The sequence below is a fragment of the Carettochelys insculpta genome, chromosome 4 (assembly GCF_033958435.1).
Source record: "Carettochelys insculpta isolate YL-2023 chromosome 4, ASM3395843v1, whole genome shotgun sequence".
NCBI lineage: Eukaryota > Metazoa > Chordata > Testudines > Carettochelyidae > Carettochelys > Carettochelys insculpta.
In genome coordinates, this window is record NC_134140.1 from 3,319,423 (window position 1) to 3,338,827 (window position 19,405).

General features: G+C 40.2%; 1 protein-coding gene across 5 annotated transcripts in view; it reads left to right on the plus strand.

Annotated features, from left to right (window-relative positions):
- ZNF638 (zinc finger protein 638) overlaps positions 1 to 19,405 on the plus strand; it is a 72,052-nt gene that overhangs the window by 26,752 nt on the left and 25,895 nt on the right. For 4 of the 5 annotated variants that reach the window (XM_074992185.1, XM_074992188.1, XM_074992187.1 and 1 more), the window contains exons 8-21: positions 751 to 882; positions 1,218 to 1,276; positions 1,445 to 1,506; positions 2,085 to 2,135; positions 2,785 to 2,856; positions 4,517 to 4,729; positions 4,817 to 4,879; positions 6,643 to 6,684; positions 7,164 to 7,216; positions 10,558 to 10,689; positions 10,853 to 10,981; positions 11,493 to 11,534; positions 12,644 to 12,784; positions 18,605 to 18,730. In XM_074992185.1, coding sequence (XP_074848286.1) covers positions 751 to 882; positions 1,218 to 1,276; positions 1,445 to 1,506; positions 2,085 to 2,135; positions 2,785 to 2,856; positions 4,517 to 4,729; positions 4,817 to 4,879; positions 6,643 to 6,684; positions 7,164 to 7,216; positions 10,558 to 10,689; positions 10,853 to 10,981; positions 11,493 to 11,534; positions 12,644 to 12,784; positions 18,605 to 18,730 — 1,317 coding nt within the window. The remainder of the gene's footprint in view (positions 1 to 750; positions 883 to 1,217; positions 1,277 to 1,444; positions 1,507 to 2,084; positions 2,136 to 2,784; positions 2,857 to 4,516; positions 4,730 to 4,816; positions 4,880 to 6,642; positions 6,685 to 7,163; positions 7,217 to 10,557; positions 10,690 to 10,852; positions 10,982 to 11,492; positions 11,535 to 12,643; positions 12,785 to 18,604; positions 18,731 to 19,405) is intronic. The other variant, XM_074992186.1, reaches the window with a different exon arrangement.

A 19,405-nucleotide genomic window follows, 5' to 3' on the forward strand; every position in this document is an offset into this window, starting at 1 on the left:
GTGGCTTAAATGTGTATTGCCCCGAACATCATGAAAAAATATGCTGAACAATTGAAACCCTATCAATTTTCTGTACCAAATATTTTAGAGTATAAGGCCGCCTAATCAGTTTTAGACATTAAAGGTGCCATAGGCAGTTTTGCAAGAAGCAGGCTTGTTAGCTTGGTTAGTTTAAAAAAAAAAAAAAAATGTCATGCTCATCTTCTGAGTTGAGAATTGTTGAATCATCTGGATGGGGTCAGAAACCTTTGTGAGGCAGAGTGCTGAAATCTGACCTTGTGACTGCGGTCCAGAGTGTCAGTGATACTTTTTAAAGTCACTAATAGTCCTATTTACAACAGCTTCATTAATAAATAAGTAAAGATGCAGAACTCTGCTGTTTAAGTGGTGGTTGATAGCATTAGCTGGTCTTTTGTTAATCCACAGGCGGTATGCAAGCTCCTGTATCCATGGGGGAGGAAGAGTGGGGCTGAGCTCCTTCCCAGTGTGCTGATGAAAATTGGCTCATGTGTCACTCTTGGCACCCATGGCAGGGGTTGCTGACCCTGATCTAGATATTTGATGTAATTTAAAAGTTTCTTCCTATAAAAGAGTAATCCAGAATTTATTTTTATTTGAACAAATTTCAGGCTTGTGTATATATGTTCATTCAAGGCTACATGGTGTGAACAGATTTGATGATAATATAATTTGTTCTCAGCTTTCAACTGTATAGCAAATAAATAAAAACAAATTTGCATTTTATTTTAGGCATTCCTAGAAATGAACTACAAAGAGGCAGTGGTAGCAGCTGTGAAGTTTGGTGAAACAGTGCCTGTGCTGGTAAATGGGAAGCGTGTGAAAATAAGCATAGCAGAAAAACCGAGAACACCCCCTGGCGAGGTGAGTCAGGTGTTGGAAAATAGAGTAATGTTTTGTTGTACTCTAAAGATTGCTGTAGAAGATTAATACTACTGATTACTTTGCACAATTAAGATTGATATGGATCTCCATCTGGGAGAATGGTAGTTTAAAACAAATGTAAATGTGCCTGATTCCAGCTCTTGCATTTCTTTGATTTTGTTTTTTGCTTAATTATGGAAAGAAGATGGATGTTTGTGATACATGGGATAAATGTAATATTTTTTTCCCAAACCATAAAAGATGTACCGTAAGATAATAGGCAGGATGTAGAGAACACAGTAAAGTTTACCTCATATTCTTTACGTGAATTACAGGTGAAAGTAAGCCTGAAGAAGACAACACAGAACGTAAAAAAAGCTGCACTGAGTACAAAGTAAGTGTTGGTATGCATACATGGCAATTGTCACATTTACTAGTAGTTTCTTGTGGGGAAAAAATGGATGGAAATGCTTTTTTTTCTGTTTCCGCATTTATGAAATTGTTTGTTTGTAAAAATTACAAAATCCACCTGTCATCTCTGACCCTATTTTTCTCATATTAGAAAAGATGGAAACAGTGCTACAATAAAGAAGACTAAAACTACTACAGCAGCTGCTTCAGCCGGTGCGTTCTCGTCACTCTTTCTCTGATAATCTCCCTTTTCCCCCTCCTTGGCTAATACGGGTTTGTTTTTTCACTTAGCCTGGTTATGACTGAAAGCAGGCCCAAGGAGGAGACAGGGAAACAATTTGTCTCTGAAATTTTCTCTTGATAGAGCCACACTCCCCTCAATAAAATAAATACACCCCTAACTTTTATGCTTCAGTAACTTTAGATAGCAAATTGTATATTTTTATTTGTGAAAAGTGAATATGGTATTTATGGTCATATGTAAAATCAATGTTTTTTTTTAATTAATAGGCCATGGATCAGCCCCAAAAGCAGTAGCTGCCTCCAAGATACGCACCAGTTGCACTCAATCATTCAGCTGTCAGGAGGCACTTCATTAAAGTGCCTTATGCTCTCTTAAAGCATAATGCACACTAGCTTTTATCAGCATGCTAACACATTAATGAAAAATTGAAAACCTTTGCTAAAATAGGGCTTTACAATTTTTTTGCCATAGGGATAAGTCATGCTATTAAAGTAAAATAGTCTTCTGCATTAGGATTTGTAATGACATGTTTTTCTTGTTACTTCAGCAAGGTTAACAAAAACTGGACAAATCGCAACAAAAGCAGTTAAGCTGGCTGGTACGTTTTAGACTTGTTTTAATATATGTTTGAGACTAGCTCAAGTCCTACTGCCATGTACTGTTTTATAGCTTTCACAAGGCTACTGTAAACAGGATCAGGACATGTGAGTGTTGGGATGGAAAATTAGTCAGGTGTGCTAACACATGTTGCTGTTGATTCAGTTGGTGGTGCTCTCAGATAAGATATAAATTGAGATCTTGGTTACTACCGATAATTAAAAATACACTCTTTAAAAGAACAAGTTTTTAATTTCAAATGGTCCTAATCTAATTTCAGTTCTAGGAATTGCATTTTACTTATCTAACTCCTTCTGCAGTTACTCTTGTGATTCTTGCCTCGGTTGTAGTGTTGCTGGGCACTGCTACATAGCTGCCACTCTTTACCCCAGAGCTGGCTGCATTTTAGTCATGGATAAAGTGATTCCTGTGAATTTTATACCACTTGTTAATGTGTTTGGGATTTTTTAGAATTGACTGTACCATACAAATGTAAATAATATCCACTTATATTCAGGAGTGCTGGAACAATTTTTATAGTTGGGTGGTGGCGGTGAGGAATGCAGAAAGACATTTGGCTATTACTTCTTCAAGCCAGGCCAGCACCCCTTGCTTATGTTGAGTTCTTAAGTTATAATTATTTTGCTTAGGTAAACATGAAGTGACAAAGAAAACAGCAGTGCAAGCAGATAGTAAAACTAAGAAAACGTCAGCCATTTCAGGTAAGGCAAATGGGATTTTCACTTTTTCAGTAAAAACATGCAGAAATTGTTTTCCTTCTAAAACAAGCTCTTTAGGCAAAGAGTCCCAGCTGTTTTCCCCTGGGAGTCCCCTTGGAAATAGATTGATTAGTAGACAAGCTGTCTCACACCTTATGTTCTCTTGCATCTTGCCCCAGGCTAGCAGTTGTTTCATGATAGCACCACTGTTTAGAGGCTGTTTGCAAAAGGCGTATAACCCTTGCCTACAGAAGTAGGGAATGGAGGTAGGTTTCAGGTGGTGGACCATCCTTACACCTACCTGACATATTTGTGTTAGGAAGCAAAAGTAAAACCAGAGTCATTGAGGTGTTCCCAGAACTCTCTTTTCAGCCCCATTTCCCATTGAACATTCTGCTGCTGCTCCACCCCTCCCCCAGTTTTGGAAACACTGTTCTAAGAAGTCTTATTTCTCAACTAAGCACAGTTGGCAGAATAGATACCTAAAATTCCAGGTTCTGATATTCAACTGAATTAAGAGTAAGATCCCTCACTCAGGGTTTGACATGTTTCTGAATAAAGCACCAATAATTATTGGAAGAACCTACTTACCAAAATGACTTAATCATCAGAAAGTGGTGATGCTTAATAATGACTGGATAGGTTCTGTGTGCTTGGGTATTGTGAAAACATAGACCAGTTCTCTGGTGTCCCTATAGCTGTTTCTGTTCAGGAGTGCATACAGTTCTACAGCCCTTGATTGGAACTTTTTCTGCTTCCAATCTGTTTGACACACCCTATTCCTCATGACGCACACCAAGGCTATGTAGGGATGCACAGACTAACTGCTTGTGTAGTTTTCTCCATTGCTTTGGCCTGGGAGAGATTACTAATTTGTCTGCCTTGAGCATGCCTTGCCTATTTTGTAGTTGGTTTTATATGCTTAAGATTAGTTGTAGATAATTAGTAGTAGTAGTTCTAGTTAGCTGGTAAATGTTAATGGTAATGTAATTTTTTTTCCTCCTTGAGGAGACTTGTCTTTCTCGCAGGTGGTTGGTAATACCTACCCCATCAGCTTTCAAATTCTTCTCTCCTACAAAGAGGCCATACCTGTGAATAATGGCCACACTAGATGTATCTATTGCTTGGATGAGTCCCATGTCTCCCAGAAGTAGAATTTCTACGTCACTGTCAAGTCTAGGGCACGGAAGAATAGAGAGTTGAAGCTCAGACTGTTAGTGATGGTGTGTTCACTTTCACCAATGTCTTGAGTCATTGGAGGAGGCACCACTCTCAACCCTTCTTTCCTTGTAGATCTGTAGTCTGTGCTTCTTACATGTTACTATAGACTACATCTTTTAAGTCTGGGAAAAATTATCACCTCCTACAAATACCCATCTTCTCTCTAAATAAGAAGAAAAACCCCTAAAAATCAAGAGTTTTTAATTAAACTTTTAAACTCCAGGGATTTAATTAAATAGTCCTGTGTCCTGTTTGGGGTTGAAAAAAAGAAAAAAAAAGTGTAGGGGAGGAGGGATCAGATGATCATGGGTATGTTAAAGCTGAGCTGGAGATGATCCCTAAGACAGCCATCTAACAGGAGCTGTATTATATCTTTGTTTGCAAATAAGGTACTTTAAATGTTGAAATAATGAATGCTTTGTTCTCACTTCCCCCAACACAGCAAAAGCTAGTGAAAAGAAGCACATTGATCCTAAGAAGTCTGCAGAATCCAAAAAGAAGGATGCAAAAACTAAAAAAGTAGCAGAAGCAAAGCAGACTGAGTCTAAAATGAACATAGAATCTAAGAAGGCTGTGGAGGCTAAGGCAACCACAGAATCTAAGCAAGCTGGAGAGGATGAGACCAAAGAAATGAGTGAGCTTGTAGCCCTGCCAGGTAGGTTTGAAATGATAACTTAATGCATATATTAAGTTTTGTGAAGTTACTACTGATCTGATAGCTACTTTAAAATTATTCTTGCAGAGGAAATTACACTAACTCCTATGGTGGAGATGGAGTCAAATGTGGAATCTACAGCCAACAAAGGTATACTGCACTCTAAATAAAGCGTTTTGCTTCTGTCATGAACCTTTCGATTTTTGTGTAGAAAATTGACACCCATAGAACTGTGGAAGTGAAGACAGATGAGTGTACCAAGAAGGAAAGTGCTTCAAGTAGGCTCATGAGAAAAATATGCAAGCACTTTTTTGCAGGAGGGGAATGGTGGGTGAGGGGAAAAACCTATAATGAAAAAATATATACTTGAAGATGTATAATACTTACCACTTATAGAGAACTTTTACATTTGTAGCAGTGAGTTATTTATTTACAGGTGGCTGTAGCGAAGGCATGAACATTCTGAAGTTTATTTCTAACTCTTTCACCAACTCATTTAATCGTGGAAAAACAACAAGAAGTCCTGTGGCACCTTATAGACTAACAGATATTTTGGAGCATAAGCTGTCATGGGCAAAGACCCGCTTCATCAGATGCATGAGTAGGGGGTTCCAGAGGAGGGTTTAAATATATGGGCTTATGAAAAGGAGGAAATCTGGGTCGAGAGGAGGGCCAGAGTTGAATGCCTGTTCAGTCACGGAGGATGTGGCCCATCAGCAGTTGATGTGGAGTTGTGAACAGCAAGAGGAGAAACTAGGTCAGTTTAGTCAGGGAGAATGTGGCCCATTATCAGTAGCTAAAGTGGAGGTGTGAACATCAAGGCTATGTCTACACTTGCCACATTTTTCAAAGGGGGCGTGGTAATCAGCCAGGGTGGAGAATACCAATGACGTGCTGCAATGAATATGCAGCTCCTCATTAGGCTAATTCTCCCCACGGCAACTTTGAAGTTGCAAACTCTGAAGTACCCATGCAACTTTGAAGTGCCTTACTCCCCAAAAAAAGGGCTACATGGCATGCTGGCACTTAGAAGTTTGCAACTTCAAAGTTTCCATGGGGAGAATTAGCCTAATGAGATGCTGCATATTCATTGTAGCATCTTGGTTCAGCTGATTACCATGCTCCCTTTGAAGAAGGGGGCTAGTGTAGAGACAGCCTGAGAGAGGAGAAGTGGCTTTTGTAATTGGCCAGCCACTCCCAGGCTCTGTTCAATTCTTGATGTAATGGTGTCAAATTTGCAAATGAATTGCAGCTCTGCTGTTTCTCTTTAGAGTCTGTTTTTGAAGGTTTTTTTGTCATAGGATGGCTACTTTTTCCTGGCAGATTGAAGTGTTCTCCTACAGGTTTTTGTATGTTATTTTTTTATGTAGAGACTGTCCAGTTTGGCCAATGTATATTGCCATGGGGCATTGCTGGTACATGATGGCATATATTGTATTAGCAGATGTGCAATTAAAAGAGCCCCTGATGGTGTGGTTGATGTGGTTAAGTCCTGTGATGATATCGCTGGTGGAGATGTGTGAGCAGAGTTGGCACCAAGGTTTGTTGAAAGGTTTGGTTCCAGGTTTAGAGCTACTGTGGAGTGGTCTATAGTTGTGGGTGCAAATTTGTTTGAGGTTGGCAGACTGTAGGCCAGGACTGGCCTGCCTCCCCAGGTCTGTGGGAGTGAGGGATCATTGTCCAAGATAGCTTATAGATAACAGATGATGCTCTGGAAAGGTTTTAACTGGGGTGCTTCATGGTGCCTCAGGTTAGCTGTGTAAAATTAACTAAAATAGGCCCTGGTTACGCTGTTTCTTATAACTGGGATTCTAACCAGTTTCTGACATGCTTGATTCTAAATAGCATTTAATCACACACAACACGATTAATACTTGATTACAATGTGCCTGATAGTGTGTTTCCCTTGCCAGCTAGTGATAGTGGCTCATGGCTGCCAGACAAGTTACAGGAAGGTAGGTATTTGTGCAGTATAGACGAGCACTCTTTTACTGTGCCTGTATCACAGATTTGGTTGTTTCTCACAACCTTGTGGTTGTGGCTACTTCCCTGCATGTAATTATGCTTCTGTCTTCGTTTTTCTGTGCACACTTTTCAAGTGCAAAGTCCTATTGCTCTTAAAAACTATTTTTTCTGAATAAATTTGGTTTATAATTCCAGTTACATGTATGCATCACCAGTGTGATTTTTTTTCTCCATGTCCAGTAAGTGAAGACACGTCCAGTATTTTGTCACTGATATTTGTGTTCAGAAGGACTGAAGCCATAAATCTTAAGTAGGAACATTTTAAGCAAGTGAATATATTTGCCTTCTGAATACTTTGAGATAGTATATATGGCTTTTTTGATATATCTGTATTTGATATAATTGTAGATCTACTAATGTAAACATTTTCCCATCTACTCTCCTCCCCCCCCCCCGGCCCAATCCTCAGAAGCTACTGTAGAGTCTACAAAGAGCGAAGAATCAACTGAGCCAGCCAGCAAGGTCAGATTTCACATTCAAATCAAAATACAAAAATCTTTATTTCTCAAGTATGAATTCAGGGTTGATGAAATGTATGGATGTGGACATTAGCAGAATCTCAGGTCTCTGTTTATATGCATAATATGTATAGGGCCAGCAAAGAAACTTCTGCAGATTCCACATGTTCTTCAGATTTGGATGGGTTTGTAAGAGAGAGGCAGATATGCAAATGGAAGTAATTTTTGTAATCCATATTATGTTCCTGGTCTTTCTCAATATGTATGTAGGTTATAGAGTAATGACTCTCCAAGTTTTCATTCTGCAGTCCGCTTTGAAAGGGAAAGACTTTGTTTTGGGCCACTTTTTCCTCCAACACCTTTCCTGTTCCGCAAGTTTATTTTTGTGGGCTAACTGGAAAGCTTTTGGAGTTTCTGCTGGAGGTCTAAGGACCAGAGTCTGAGAATGTTTATGGATTATGTTCTTTGTGCCATCTTCCATGCCCTTTCCCTGATCTCCCCCTTCATCCTTATTGCTCTATGCCAGAGATGGCAAACTTTTTATGTCAGACCCAATTTTCATCCCTGCAGTTACCAGGGCCCCCCCTAGCCTGGCTAATGTAATCTAAACCAATAGCAATCTCAGTATCTTCAGATTATGTGTGGATGGCAGGGGATCCTGCCAGTCCCATAGCTGGGAACCTGCTGGCAGCCCCAGCTGTGGGAACCCTGGTCAGAAGGTGTGGAGCTCTGCTGGCGGAACCCTCGCCTGGAACCCCCGGGAGGAAGTGGGAGAGCAGTTGGTCAATTACTGGCTCCTCTTAATTTTTTTTTTAATTTAAAAACAGTGTAAACTCATGTAAGTAATGTGATGTCATCACCTTAGTATAAGTTACCACATTGACTGAGATACAGGAATGGGTCACATCAGAGTATAAACTCTGTAGGGTGGGTCAGTGCCTTGAGCACATGGGCAGTATTAACAGATCATGGCCATAGGTTTGAAGCTGAGACTTACTTTTAAAGTAGGAATTTAATCCTCTGGTTTTTATATCCTCTTGAAAATTATAGTGTTGGTTCTGTGAATACAGGATGAATTTATTGAGAAATTACAAGTAAATCTTATGTAGAACTTCAAAGACTAACAAAATAATTTATTAGGCAATGAGCTTTGTCAGGCACACCCACTTCAGATCTGGAAATAGCTCTGAAAATGAACTGGCATGATGAATATGTAACAGAGGTTGAAACTTAACTTAATAGACACTTGCAGTAAGTTTTCTTCCTCCCCTGCTGACCCTTTTTGTCCCCAGCTGATCTGTCAGTTTTCATGTTTTGTGTGTGTGTATTTTTTTTGTTTGCTTTTGTTTCATTTTCTATCTCTTTGTTGTATATTCATCATGCCGGTTCACTTTCAGTGCTATTTCCAGATCTGAAAAAGTGGGTCTGCCCCACAAAAGCTCATCACCTAATACATTATTTTATTAGTCTTTAAAGTGCTACATGACTGCTTTTTTGTTTTGTGAAGAGAGACTAACACAGATTCCTCTCTGTGCTTATTCAGCAAGGCTATGTTACACTAGCCCCCTCCTTTCGGAGGGGGCATGGTAATGAGTGAGTTGGGAAGATGCTAATGGCAGCACCCCATTAGCATAATGGCAGCTGCGTGCAGTTTGAAAGCGCTGCTTTCGAATCAAGTGCTGCCCATGTAGACGGGGGCCTTTCGAAAGCCCCTTCTTCCTAAAACCAAATAGGAAGGACGGGACTTTCAAAGTACAGGGAGGTCCTTTCAAAAGGCCCCTGTCTACCCTGGCAGCATGCAGTTTGAAAGCGGCGCTTTTGAATAGCGCGCAGCCCGCATTATGCTAACGAGGTGCCACATATTCATGGCAGTGCCTCATTAGCATCTTCCCAACTCGCTCATTACCATGCCCCTTCCAAAAGGAGGGGGCTATTGTAGACGTGGCCCAAATAAATCTTAATTAGTTTCAATTTAAACTAATGCTGTATTTATATAACATGCCCCTAATAGTGGACGAGCAGAGACCCTTCGTATTCTTATAGTTAAACTTGTACTAAAATTTTTTTGTATTGCATATAGACCGAGATTTTGGTTTAGGATTAATGGTTGTCTGTTTTGGTCTTCAAGAGGGACGGGTGAAGATGATGTGCTGCCCACCATCTACCCTACAGCTGTCTGGCTTCTTTCTCATTGGGACCAGTCATCAGACAGTGGCCAATTTAAAGGCTATTCTGATAATTGCAGTCTTGTAGCTTCCCATTAATTGAAAATAAGAGGATTTGGCAGCCATTTTAAAGAGGGTGGTTAGTGGAAGTCTCTGTAGAAGAGTATTATTCACTGACTCATTCTGAAGAAGCCTTTGAAGAAAAATAGTGAAACATTACTCTTAACATTAAACCTTTGTTTTTAAAAACTAGTCATTGTGCATATCTGCTCTATTTAAAAAAAAGAGGGAGGCTGTTTGGTTATGGTGTTCCAATACGTTGGCAGTAAGGAGAGAAGAGATGTTCATATGCATGTGTGGAACAGCACAAAGCAGCCAGTGTGCCTTGGTGCACTTGGCTCTTTAACAATTTGAAGTAATAAAGGTTTGAGGTTAGTGTAACATATCTTCATAATCACTAGAAGTATCATCTAGTAACATTAAGAAAAAACACAAAGATGAAGTTGATAAATTTTTAAAGGAACACTAAGAATTACAGAAACAAGCATTACAAACCCAGGAAATTCAGGAATAACCCAGCGTAATTTAATCAGTGACTTTTAGATCTTCTTATGTAGTTATGGTTATTACATGGCATCGATGCATTGCAAAATAAAGGCAATTTGGGTGCTTTTAGTTTCCAATTTATTTTTGTTTCAAATTTATTTTAAGCTTAATGTTAAATTCTGCGCTTTCTGGGTTTGTAATGCTTGCTTTTGAGATAATTACAGGATCGTTAGTTTTATTAAATTTCTGCTATGTATTCAACCTTAACCACAGTTTAATGTTGTGTTATCTGAGAATAATACATGCACTTTCAAGATAAACAATGAAATTTAACAAAACAAAGCAGCAGAAATGTAACATTTTAAAGACTAACAAAATTATTTATTTGGTGATGAGCTTTTGTGGGACAGATGCTCTTCATCAGATCAATCTCATTTCCAGTACAGACTGACATTTATAAGTACAGGACACCAAAAAAAGGGTGGGGCGGGACAATAAAAACTGCCAAACCCATCAACAAAAACATACTAACACAGCCACCTCTTTGTTACATTGAAATTTAAATACAGAAAGACTGACTGTTGAAGACCAAAAGCAAGGATTAATGAATATCTGTACCTTTCTTTGTTGGCAGGAACTTGATGACACATGTGTTGTTCTTATTTCAAACTTACCGGATAAAGGATATTCTGTTGAGGAAGTTTCTAACCTAACAAAGCCATTTGGAGGACTGAAAGATATTTTAATTTTGTCTTCTCATAAAAAGGTATGATGATTGATATTTAGAAAAATGTTTTCTGGTATATCATCATCACCCAAATATATTGATAAGTTCAGATGTTGAAATAACTTGAAGTGGACCCAATGGTTCTGCCTTTTGTATTATGCTTTGGGAGACCACTTAGACTTTTTTCTTTTTTGTTTGAAAGGCATATCTGGAAATAACTCAGAAATCTGCAGATTCCATGGTTAAATTTTATACCTGCTTCCCAATGTCGATGGATGGAAATCAGCTCTGCATTACCATGGCACCAGAATACAAGAATATAAAAGATGAGGTAAGCAGATGAAATAGAGAGCAATTTTTTCTTCTTTTTAGGAGGACTGCAGTTATTCAACACACATTTTCATAGTCTGTCCCTTCATGTCCAGACTGCTTCTCTCTAGTTGATATCCAGTGGCTCCCCACTGTTTCAAGTTATTGATATGTTGATTGCAAGTTTTACCTTCTCCCTTTTCAGGGCACTTACTATAGGTGTGACCATTGGGTGTAGCCTGTTTTAATGCTTCTTGCTTTTGTACTTTTTCTTTTTTAATCACTAAGTGTGTAATATAGACAGAGTTTTTGTTTGTCAGGGAGACTTTGATCATCATGAGGAAGGTAATTTTGAGAGAAAGGATGGCAGTGTCAATCACATGAACTTGGGAAAGATTAGTATGGCAATGGAAGTTTTCAAGTCCTGTATATTATTGGTGGTAGTGGTGGAGTGCTATGCCTTCCAATTACAAGCAGCCTTACCAATAGTCTTTTCAAGTTCAGAACCTTAACACCTTGTTTCTTCTTTTTAGGAAGCTATATTTACAGCTATTATTAAAGATGGCAATTCAAAGGTAAGTTAGAGATGATTTAAAAATTGGTCAGTAAATTAGCCATTTGCTAATTTTTGTTTTATAATTTAGACGTATAGTTCAGTGAGGGGCAACCTAAGCTAACGAGTAGCTTACGTGAGTTGCCCTCCATTTCAGTAGGCCACAGAATTATTGTAACAAAGGTGGTCTCCTGGGATAAGGTAGTTTTGCTATTGCAGTTGCATACCTAGAGTTTTCAGGGTGTGCCGACTGAACCATAGCAACACTTAGATGCAGCGAGAATTTCCACACAGTGGAAAATGTTGTTTGCTGTTATACAAACCTCACTTCATGTACCCTTTATTTATGTGTGTGTCACTTTTGTAATACTGACAGGAAAAATCCTATGTGATGAACACACTAGCACTATCTGGAAACCCTTTGCGTGGGCAGTGGTAAATAAAATATCTCGTGGCACACACACAGAACTTCAGTGGGCCTTATGCAGACTTTGGGACACAGGTTGCCTACCACTGGTCTAGCTCCTACACTGAGTGCATTCTAAATTAATAAAACATTGTGTAAACATTGCATTCAATTTAAAAATTTAATTTAAAAAAGCACTAGAAGCCAGGCCTTTATTACTCTGCTTTTTGTTTACTTAGAAGTCTGTAGTCATTAGGAACTCATAGATCAGTAACAAGAAGCATGCTGAATAAGCATACACTTTTTATTTGGCTATATGCTATGAATGCATGCAAGTGTTAGACATTTAATAGGAGTCCTAGGAGTGCCTCCGTCAGCTTTAATAAAGGTATACACCTGCCAGTCATTGTAGCTCAATGAGTCCAACTGAGAATGATTCATTCTTTGTAGAGATCTGTGTACTGTTTAGGAATTAATGCATCTCACCAAGTATTTACAGTGGGTAATATACAGTGTTTTCAGAACAGTAGGGTTATTAGTCACCTGGAAGGCAGTGTAGAATGTTTTTAAGTTAACTAAAGATTGGTCAGTTGAATCTGAGTAAAAAGGTGTATATAAGAATACTTTTTCTTTTCAGATATGACAGGATTTTCACTGTAATTTTCTTGCATTTACCAGCTCATTTCAACTTTTTCAAATTTCAAGTCTTCCTGCTTTTCTTGTAGGTAAATACAGAAACTTTGTATAATCAGTTTGTGCATCTTGGTAACTTACCAGATGATGGATACACAGAACTTGAAGTAGTTTGCGTGGGACTTCGATTTGGGAAGGTGGATCACTATGTTGTGTTGAAGAATAAGAAGAAGGTACGTATATTTTAATCTTGGCATTTGAAACCCTTCATTTAAAAAAAAAAAAAAAAGTAAATTGTCTGATGTTCCCTTAGAAGCAACATACACTGCAATTCAAGAGATTAAAAGTTGGATTCTTGATTCTTCCTATTGCTGCTATGAACCAGTGCATCTTGTGTCATGGAGAAGAGGAGTGCTGTTTTATAACTATCTACTCAGGGTCATTCAGGAATAGTTACATTAGGCTTTGAAGAAAATGGAATGAGTTGTCAGAAAGACAGCTACCAAATATTGCTTTTCAAGATGGGAAATCAAATGTAAGAGGGCTAGAACCCAAACTTCCCATTCCACAGGAAAATTTCAAAATTTTGGAACAATACTTCCGTATGTCAAAAAATCTATCTTTTTGGAATTTTAAAATTCTGAAGACTCATTCAGACGCATTTTTTTATTTTATGTATTTTATATTTAATTTTATGTTTTATTTTTGAAAGTTGCCTCTCTACTCAGTGAAACTTTAGAGCCTACAGGTCTACTCAGTTCTGCTTCTTGTTCAGTCAGTTGCTGAATCTTGTTTACAATTGTAGGACATAATGCTGCCTGCTGCTTATTTACAGTGTCCCCAGAAAGGGAATATGGGCATTCTCATTGCATTGTCATAGGCACTGACACAAGAAATTCATGTGCCAGATGTGCTAGAGTGTCATATGTCCCTTCATCTTCAACCACTACTCCAGAGGACACGCACCCATGCTGATGGCAGTTTCTGCTTGATAACCATTCAAGTGATGTGGCTCTTCAGGGCTCGGTGCTGCAGACTCCAGAGGGGCTCTGGCCCTAGCCCCATGCCGCACAGGTCTCCAGGGCAGGGGGACTCTGGCCCTTTGGGACAGCCAAGGGGGCTTTGTCCCCACACAGTACAAGGCTCCGGCCATGGCCCTGGCCCTGTGATGTGGCGAGGGCTGGGGGGAGGCGGGGACGGCTCTGCTATCACGCCACGCACAGCACTGGTCCCAGGTCCACAGCCAAGGCCGCCCTAGTAGGGCTCCAGCCCCAGCTCCACCCCAGCCCTGTGGTGGGACTCCGGGAGGGGGGTTCCAGCCCCGTGGGATGACCAAGGGGGCCCCCACACCATACAGAGCTCCAGCCCTGGCCCTGTGATGGGGCGGGGGTGTGGGGGAGGGAGGCTTTGCTCCTGCACTGTGCAGGTTCCCAGCTGCAGTAGTGCTTTGGCTCCACCTCAGCCCCCTGGCAGGGACTGGCAGTGGAGGGGTCTCTGGCGATAGCCCCAGCCCTGCACGATGACAGCCCCAGCTCCTCACTCCAGCCCCCGGTTTTCTGTCCCCAGCCCAACCGTATGCCCAAGCAAGGCTGGGTCTTTCAGTGGCATCCTAGTGGTGCAGCAGGCTGGGAGCTGCATTTTAAAATGGCAGTGGCCAGGAAAAAAGCCCTGTGAGTCTCCAGCTAGCACAGGGAAAGGTCACCGGGGAGGGACAAATACGACCCACTTGGTCTCATTTGAAAAATAAGTTGGGGCACCTTTTTGGCTCCCTGAATACAGGACTATCCTGCCCAATACAGGATGGGTGGTCACCCTAATAAGAGCAGTTTTATAAAAAGTATTTGAAGAAACTTTAAATCAGCAATGAGTTTTCAATCTGAAAATCTGTCTGCTGTTGCATTAGTGTATTACCTGCAATTATTAATGAAATATTAGAAACTTTTTTGTTTATTCTGTAGCCCTTTATGCACAGTTAAATTCATTGGTTGATGGTCACCTATACGTTCTTTCTTATCCCCCAATATAATGACACTCACATGCCTCTCCTTTAGCCCCAAGAGGGTATTTACAGTTACAGCCACATCAAAGCTGAAACTGACTGTCTTAAATCTGGGCTTGTGCCCTAACTCCGTGGGTCCAGCCATATTTGGTGATGGTGCTCTTCATGCTTCTCAGGCGACCCTTCCAAACATCAGCTCAGTAACAAAAAGATGTTTACCAAAATTGTTTATAGGGAATGTTTTATTGTTTAGATGCAGGCCAGGACAAGGAGTGTATCAGAAAAGAGAATTTATTTTGTAATTGTTGTTTGCTGTGATGATGTGGCCATGTTGGTCTTAGGATATTGAGAGACAAGATGTCTGAGAGAATCTTTATTGGACCAACTTTTGTTGTTGAGAAAGACAAGCTGTTAAACTACACAGAGTTACAGCCTTTTCTTCCTGAGTGGTGGCAAAAAGGGTGCATCACCCCCACTCCATTTTCCAGGCAACGAACCCTATTGTTGTCAGCCATGTGCTGTGTCCCTCCACCCCCACAGTTTATTTCTCTGATCCTGTTCCCTGCAGCCCTGGCACCTTTTCCACCCTTGTCTCAGCTCCTCAGCCAACCAACAGATAGCTGGGAGCTTGCTCCTGCTCTTCTATTGCTGCCGAGCAGAGTTCTGTTCCAGGTGTTAGCTTCCTTCCTTCTGCAAGTCTGCCAGTCCTCCCTTCTTGAGCTCCAGGGAATTGGCTGAAGCTGATATTTCCAGGAGTCCCGATATGGTGCAGTTTTGTCCTAGCTGGCTGCTTCTCTAAGTGCTCTCCTGTAGGCTGCCTCCTGCATAGCCTTTCAAGGGTTTCTTTACCCCTTTATAGGCCATTGAATGGCAGATGCTCCAACACTCAATCAGCAAACTTCAGAGAAATGAGACAGAAGAACAGGTTGAAGCTGCCATGGACGTTGGAGCGTTTCAAGCAGTTACTGATACAAAAATAATAGAGAATGTTTTGAATTCTGAAAAAATAAAAGTCAAAGGGTACTGATGAAGGCAGTGAAGAAGGTTTTAGTGGATAGGACAAAGTAACTTGGGGAATGGCTGTTTCGAATTTTGATTTGATAATTACACTTGCAGAAAGGCAGTCCATGCTATAGTGCCCAGGAGATCATGCGGTTGCACATTCTGCTCTCTGCTTACATGCAAAGGAGACTGAAGGCTGAAATAACTGAAGTAACAGATTGGCGATGACTGTACTCTTCAGGTCCCGTCCAGTTCTAGTATTCTATGATTCTGTAATTAATGCCAAAAAGCTGTTTCTGGCACATGTCATAGGATCAGTACATGTTCTGCCCAGTTTCCTACACCTCTCCATCTATTGTAAGTGATGATCAGTGTTGATAATAACCCTCAGGCACAGCAAGATCCTGAAGTTTTTACTGAATTACAACAAGAATATTTAGTTATGCTCATTATACTTTTACTGGTGTGTATTTTTAGTAATCTTGCTGTACACAATAGGGATTTGTAGTGCAAAACTTATTCTTAATTAACCAGACTGTTTGGTTAACTAGCACTCACCATTATCCCAAATGGCTGGACAATGAGCTTTTGCTGCTGTGGTTCGTGGGGTATTTAGGGCAGTGAATGAGACCTATCACAACAGGTGTTTCATGGAGGGGATGGGACTAGCTCACTGTTGGTCCCTTCCAGTCCTCCTTTTCTATAATATTTTGAGGAGGATTCTGGATCTTGACCATTATAGAGGGTTGGTGGTATTGATCATTAAGGAAGTAGAGATCTTTTTTCAGGTTTTATATCTGATGATGCTTTGATTTGGTAAGGGCACGTCTCTGGGAGCTTCATTCTGATAATGAGCTGGGCACAGATGAGGGATTGTTTGAATCCCAGCAAAGATTTCTTTCAGGTTATGGCTCTCCTTGATTGAATAAGGGTTGTAATTATTTGATAATTCTGTATAGGTTCCAGTATGAGGCAGTAAGTAATAGCTAGGATTGTGCTTACAGAGGTGTCTTTTCCCATGGTGAAACATCTTTTCTGTGGATATTTGGGTGGCATGTTCAATGATGTGATCTCCTTCTCTGTGCACTATCCTTGTTTGGTAAAGCTGCTTTTGAGCATGTTAAGTATTCTGGATTTCGTCGTTGGAAAATATTCAGTGATATCTAAGTGCTTGCCTGTAATTAACAGATTTCTTGGTGTTTTGGGATACTTGCTGAATCTGTGAAGGTATGTGTGGTGGACGCAGTGTGATCGACTTCCCTGCGGTTTCTGCTGACTTCTGAGCCCTCTGCTTCCTCCCCCACAGCCAATCAGAATATTCAGAGACCCTGAGTCAAGTGGTACAGCCTCATTGTGTCAGCATGGCTGAGGAGGTGGTGGAGACTGCGGCAGGAGCAACTGCCAAATGTGTGCAGAGCTGGAGGTTACCTGTGTTGTGGCACCCCCTTCCTGAGTGGCGGCTCCTCCCTTCCAGTGGTCCTGTCACAGGTTGGGGCAGCCCCAGCTAACTGCAGAGCCAGAAAGGGGATCACAACAAAAAAAAAAGCTTGCTCACTCGTGATCCATGAATTTCTTGTATATAGTCATCTATAGGGTTCTGATGTTGAGTATGATTGTGGCTTTGGAGAAGCTGATGCTAATGTGAAGAGCTCTAGACTGTTTAGGTGGGTGGTGGTGGTAGCTGATGTTGTGGTTGAAATCCAGGGAAGTTTGGTCATTTAGCTAAAGGATGAAAATATTGTCAGTACATTTGAGCTATATGTTTGGTGTTGTGGTATGTTTGTTGAAGATGTTTCTTGAAAGTGGCTTGTGAAGAGGTTAGAAAGACAAGGTGTCAGAGGTCTTTTATTTAACCAAATTTAGCTAGTGAAAGAGAGAGGCTTTTGAACTGCACATAATATATCTTGATGTCCAGGAATGGTACTGACAATGTTATACCTAAACACAGTTCTCTCAGGGTTGGTTTATTCTAGACAGGTAAGTGGATTGCAGATACACAGTTCCAGCTACAGCAGTTGCGTAGCTAGAATCAGCTTACCTCACTGTTCTTGATGAGGAAGGTCGACAGGAGAAATGATAGCAAAGAATACAGGGGTCTGCTGCCCACCCCAGTAGAGAGAGACAATTGACCTACCAGGCACACACAATCTGAGCGGTCCAATCTTCTGGGTAATGTAGATGTGCCCTCAGTAACTACATTCTCAGCACCTTTCCATGATCTAAGCAAGAACTCTGTAGTTTGAAAACTTGTCTCTTTGATTAACAAGATGTTGGCTCAGTAAAAGGCATTAACTCACCTGGCATGTCATTCTAATATCTTTGGCCTAACACAACTAAAACAACACTGAATACATGAAGAGATTGGCAGGTTGGCGAGTCATCCTTTTACCCATAGTTGTTCCTGTGGTTTGGACAAAGCATTTGTTGAATGTAAAATTTATGGATGAGGATTAAATAATGAGTTCGGTAGTGTGCTTGTGGTGGATATTTGAGGGGTGTCGATAGTCTCGTAAATATCTGACACTGAGAGCAATACTGTCTTTTTGAGGTATGGCCTTTAAACATGGTCTTGTAACAAATCCAGTGTTTTTTTTTTAACAGTCTAAAACCCACTAACGCTGCTTTTTTGTTCCATCATTAGACGTGTTAACGGATCCTTTCATTTTGAGTGGTCTCTTAGAACGTGTTGACTTCTTGTACTAAACACTTTGTTCCAACTTGTATTTAGCTGTGATACTCTTAAGTACCTTTCCCAGATCTAAAGAAGAGCTGTATGTATCCCAAAAGGTTATATTTTACCAAAAGAAGTTGCTCCAGTGAGAGAGAATACTTTCCATACCTTGTGTTTTTAAGGTAATTTAAAAAAAAGAAAATAGTTGAGAGGAAATAAGACAGATCCAAAAGCACCATCACTTTAGTAAACCCATGCTTAAGGACAGCAAACGTAACCAGTAGCTCTTACTTAGAAAAGTCTGACTTGCTTTGTTTGTTTGTGTTTGTTTATTAACCTTTAAAAATATAAAAAAGTGTGGTGTTTTTTACATTTTTAAAGGCAATTCTTCAGCTGGATAGTCCTGACTCAGCTGAATCAATGTGCTGCTTCCTAAAACAGTTCCCGTATAATATGTGTGAGAATACCCTGACCTGTAATCTGTCGCCAAGGAGAGAACCTGTAGAGGTAAGACCATTTTCTTCTTTGATTAGACAACTTTTTTTTGCTTTTTGTGGACTGTCCAACCTTTTGGTAGATGAAAGTAAACACTACTTTGTGCACTGTACTTTGGAGTCATAAAACTTAGATGCATTGAGACTGAAATCAAAGTTTGAGAGCTTGCTAGAGAAGTGTTCCAGCAGCCTACTAATGAGCCCTCTAAAATAGCATCTTTAGATTACAGTATTGCTGCTTAATTTACTCTTGCATTTTTTGGAATATCTTTTTAAAACAATATTGTGAGTGTGTGGAATCTCTTCCCCTATTTAAAAGCAGTTTCTGCGAAAGGGTTGGTTGAAAAGGAAAATAGACAAATGGTTAGAAGCATCCTTTCCCCAGTGGTTCTGAAAATATTAAATTTAAAGGTTCATTGATCTTTTTCAGACTACTTCTACTTCCCTACCCATCCACTTACTGTTTGAACATCCACTTTTAGATTGTTGTTTTGTTAGTGTTGGAGTATTGAACAGCTCCCAGCTTCATCTTTTAAAAGTGAAAAGAACTAAATATATCTGAAAGCACCACAAAGTACAGCTGATGTGCAAGCTTAGAAGTTTAGCAGAAAGAAAGATCAGTTTGGAACTTAAGCTGCCCCACCCCACCATATCCTTCCCAACTCCCTTTCTCCATCCTGTCCTCCAT